The sequence below is a fragment of the Vespa velutina genome, chromosome 2, assembly GCF_912470025.1.
Source record: "Vespa velutina chromosome 2, iVesVel2.1, whole genome shotgun sequence".
NCBI classification, from domain to species: Eukaryota; Metazoa; Arthropoda; class Insecta; order Hymenoptera; family Vespidae; genus Vespa; species Vespa velutina.
Window position 1 is genome coordinate 8,627,138 of NC_062189.1, and position 4,436 is coordinate 8,631,573.

Here is a 4,436-nt window from a genome sequence, read left to right on the forward strand (position 1 = left end):
GCTCGTCCAAGCAAATGACCAGATCGCCAATGTCAAAATACTTCCGTCGATAGAGGGTGGTTTAGCGAGAATAAGAGAGAAAGAGAAGAGACGAAAAGGATTGGAGAGAGAAGGACGAGAGGACAAACGACGCCGCATCGTTGTCTGATCGTGGAGATTGCTTTATTTGAGAAGCGGTTTAACTTAAGCACGCTGCACGAGTAGCCCTAAACTCTCCGCAAATACCTAACGTCGTCTCGTCTCGAAGGAGGAGACCGCATTAAGGCGTAACGCATTAAGCATCGGAATAATGTAATCTTGTGGTTGGAATCAAGCGATAAATATAATCGGTCCGTTGAAATTTGTCGGTAGCGCGCATTCAGCCGAATCCCTATCTCCATCACTGCACCTGTGTGTGTGTTCTCTCTTCCTCTTTCTTATTCACCTCTTTAGGAACGCCGGATGTATCTGGTTTTATCGGATGAAGTCGATCAAAAATTTTGATCTCACTTTGCGATATCCGTCTTGCATTTTTAATTCTACACGATAGGAGTTTTTTTTTCTGTTATCGTCAAGAAAAGTCTTTCGAAGATCAATTCAAAGAAGAAGAAATATAATGGTTCTCACAAAAAACGAGTTATGAACTCATGATCACTAATAGAGATTTAAAATAAAATTTTTCAATTTTCTAATTTTCTAATTCAAAATAGTTCCCATTCGATTTCAGCTCGGGTCGCACAAAATTTCATTTCACAGTAAACAAGAACAGACAAATCTATAAAGGAAAGAAATGAAGAAAAAAATAAAATGTAAAGAGGAGTCGAGCGAAACGATGCGCATCCACTTATACGTTCGGCCGAGTATTACAAAGCGACCGATTCGGTGCACATATAAATCAGTCGACTTCCGACGAGGACGTACAACAAGCCGCTATTCTCTCGCGCGACAAACTCGCGCAGGAGTTGCAGAATATCTTTCTCTTTCTCTCTCTTTCCCTCTCTTTCTCCTTCTCTCTCTCTCTCTCTCTCCCTTTCTCTTTCCCTCTCTCTCTCTCTCTCTCTTTCTTTCTCTCCTGTGGGGTAAGATCGATCGTTCAATTTGAAGCTCACGGCTGTGGGATCGTTGCTAGGCAGGGTGGTCCGATATTCCTGTCGAATGTTTGACGGTCACATCGAATAGCCCGCTTTATCGGAATATCCACGTTTCAACCTTTGAAGTCAAGTGTAGACTTTCTACGAAAGATCTTTTTGCGATCACTCGCTTGTTCTTTTACAATGAAAGTATGTATAGATTTTCCTAAAATTAGTTATAATTTCTTGCGAAAACTTGTCTCGTAAATACTCATAAATTATTTACGATATAATTCTGATTTTCCAAAGATAATTATTGGATATTCTTGTATCGGAGATATTATAATTTACTTCTTACTCTAAAAATTCCTTCAAAAAAAGAAAAGAACAGCGGTAGTTCTATGTAAAAGCAGAATACCAACAACTTCCCGTGTAGTAACTCATTTGGATGGTAATTTTCAATGCTTTTCAAAATCACGGGACTATCATTTCGTTTAATTTATATCTTCTGTCGTGTAAAGATACTCATTGAGTTCCTAGTGTCGTAAATTTTATTAATACCGTTATCGTTAACCGATGCATTTTGAATTGTAAGAAGAATAATTATTACATAATTCTATTAATGTTAAATTATTAATTAATCAAAATTAGATATTATCGAGATAAATAAGAAACCATTTTTGATTGCATTTTTAAAACAATGAGAAATTTACTTCGTTCCTAGATATTCTACATTTTTTTAGATAGATATCCTAGAATATCCGCTTAATATAATTTGTTGGAATCACGTAAAGTCATGTTACGAGATCACCCTGAAGCTTTTTAAAAGAAGAATGTAACTTCATAGATTCACTTATACGATAGACACAAGTGATATTTTGAAAATTTAAATATTTTGAGAAAAAGAGAGCTTCTTTGCTAGAGGATACAAAGAGAGTAGGAAAAAAAGACGGGAGAGAGAGAGAGAGAAAGAGTGAAAAAGGAGTCATCGTCATCGTCATAGGAAGAGAATACTGCAGGTTCTCAAATTGCGATGAAACCGGGCACCAAAGTGTCGCGCTGGTTTCGTATGACGGCCGGACCACCGATGACGATGATGTTCCTTCTTGATCGAACATTCTTTAACTTTCCTGAAACTCATTAATTTATACCTGTAAATTTGTTGGAAATTGATTTTCTTCGCAGAACTCAGAACTTTGTATTGTGAAATTTTCTTCTAAAATTATTAGGAGAGAAAAGGGAAAGTTTTACAAGATGAAATTAATTTATCTGCAAAAATTTTATTCACAAAAATATCACTTTGTTCTTCTTTGTCACTTATCTCAATTACAATAAATTATATGTTATGCTATATAATACAACGTTTAATTAGTTTTATTTATCGCTTAATTAGTCAGACTATCGTACAAAATATACAAGTTATCGGTGGGTGATAGTATATACAGAGGATATGATTGATATCTGTAGAAAGGTTGTACGCGTAATGTTGCCTGCGTGATCTCGTTTTTAAAAACAATTCATTATCATTCGATACCCTATTGTTCAAGATAATACTGATATTTTCGTTTGTCACAAAGTATATCGATTAATTCGATTGATATTATAGATATCTGATTTGTTAAAAATTCGAAAAGAGATTCAAGATGAAGCAACTCTTATCAAATGATCGTTATTGTAAAAGATCGTAAAGCGCCGTGATGTAAGATTGTGCCATTTGAAGAGTTTCATATTTGGATAACTGCCTATCATTTCCAAGCGAAGGTAGATAAGCTCTCAACCTATCGAAAGCTTTGTTAAGATTCTGCATCCGTCTTCTCTCTCTGGCATTGGCAGCTAGTCTTCGTTTCCTAACCGTTGTAGAGCTAACATATTTGCCTCGTCTCCTTGTATCTCGTCCAGAAGAAGTAGGATTACCGGCTGAATCAGGACCATCGCTTGTCTCTTCATTGTCTTCGCTATCAGCATCCATTGTTCTGTCCGAAAGACCACTAGAGTTGCTGATGACGCTTCCACGACAGGATTGAGCTTTATCGTGTTCAGCTTCCCCATCAGCGTCCACATCCAATTCTTCTCCAAGATCTACGGTGTCCAAACGCGAGGATCGTGTTTTTCCAACCACGACACAACCAGTACTATTAGCCATTCTCTTGGTTGTATATCTTTGGTCTTCCGCTGCCCCGGATAAAAGACGATAGGAGGGACCTCCGATTATATTAATTTCTGGTTCCGAAGAAATCGAGAGTGTCGTAGCAGGACTGACGGATCGTACACTCGCCGTAGGACTTGGAGTGTGCCAGCCGTCGCTTCTGTTACTTTCATATAACACGCAACGAGGTACAGTCAAAGTGCTCACTGGAGGCAAGCCAGACTTTGTTTTGGTATAATTCGGTAATTCCAAGTACGTACATGTTTCGACTTCATCCTCGCGTGGTGGAAACATATAGCCGTAACGAAACATTTCCTGAAGTTCCATAGTACGAGAATCAGTATGATATCACACTGAAAGCTCCTCTTCTCTTTGATCTTGATCGTTTGCACTGACCTTAGATCTTCTATCAATAAATGATTCAGTCTAATTGAGAGACAAAAAATTTAAAGCTCTTCTTTTTTATTACACTACTTGAAAAAATAGTACCATACACGAGATCAAAAGCCTTTCCGATAATCTTAAACGCGTACACACCGAGTCGGCCCTCGGGGTGATTCTGAAGTCTTGTGAAAGCGCGCCAGAGACTTTATGCATTCGAGGAGCAGGCACCCTTGTGGAGCACGTGCCGCCGAACCAATCGGAGAACGTCCAACATCCCCACCACATTTTTAGTTAACTCTTAAGTGCGGACCAGGCCCTGTACGCATTCGGATACCGCAACAGGTGGCCCGGCGCCTACGATGGCTACACGAGAAGGGAGGAAAAAGAAAGAGAGATCGTCAATGTAGGCTTTGCGTTCTCTCGGAAAGTCTCACTCTCTCTCTCTTCTCTCTTTCTCTCTCTTCTCTCTCTCTCTCTCTTTCTCTCTCTCTCTCTTTCTGTGTTAGAGTGCCATCTTCTTTGGGATATTCGTTACTCGTTGCATAGATCGTGTGACTCCCGATGAAATTCTTCGCGTGAAATTCTCACGGTCTATCGATCGTTTTCTCACTTCAATACAGACGAATCAAATCCTTTGCTTTCATCAAAAGATAGTAGCTAGAATTGTTTAATATTAATATCGATAAAATAATAAAGAGTAGATGGTACTGATAGGCTAAAAATTATAGTGCTTTCAATATGTGATTAACTTTACTATGTCAATTTTTAATCAGACTTTAGTTCAAGTTTGCCTAAAGAAAAAGAATAACTTACAAATTTCATATTTTTATAAATAAAAGGATTAACAAGATATCCAT

The 4,436-nt window shown here is 38.1% G+C and overlaps 1 protein-coding gene across 1 annotated transcript; it reads right to left on the minus strand.

The window, feature by feature from the left end:
• Positions 1–2,322: 2,322 nt before the first annotated feature.
• LOC124957827 (protein atonal) lies at positions 2,323–4,178 on the minus strand. Its single transcript, XM_047515205.1, has one exon. It carries the CDS (start codon positions 3,520–3,522, stop codon positions 2,719–2,721), a length of 804 nt encoding a protein of 267 aa, XP_047371161.1. The 5' UTR covers positions 3,523–4,178; the 3' UTR covers positions 2,323–2,718.
• Between the last annotated feature and the right edge of the window lie 258 nt (positions 4,179–4,436).

What these genes read in the sequence shown, in the direction of transcription:
- LOC124957827 (XM_047515205.1), bottom strand. Translation starts at nt 3,522, where the DNA reads ATGGAACTTCAGGAAATGTTTCGTTACGGCTATATGTTTCCACCACGC.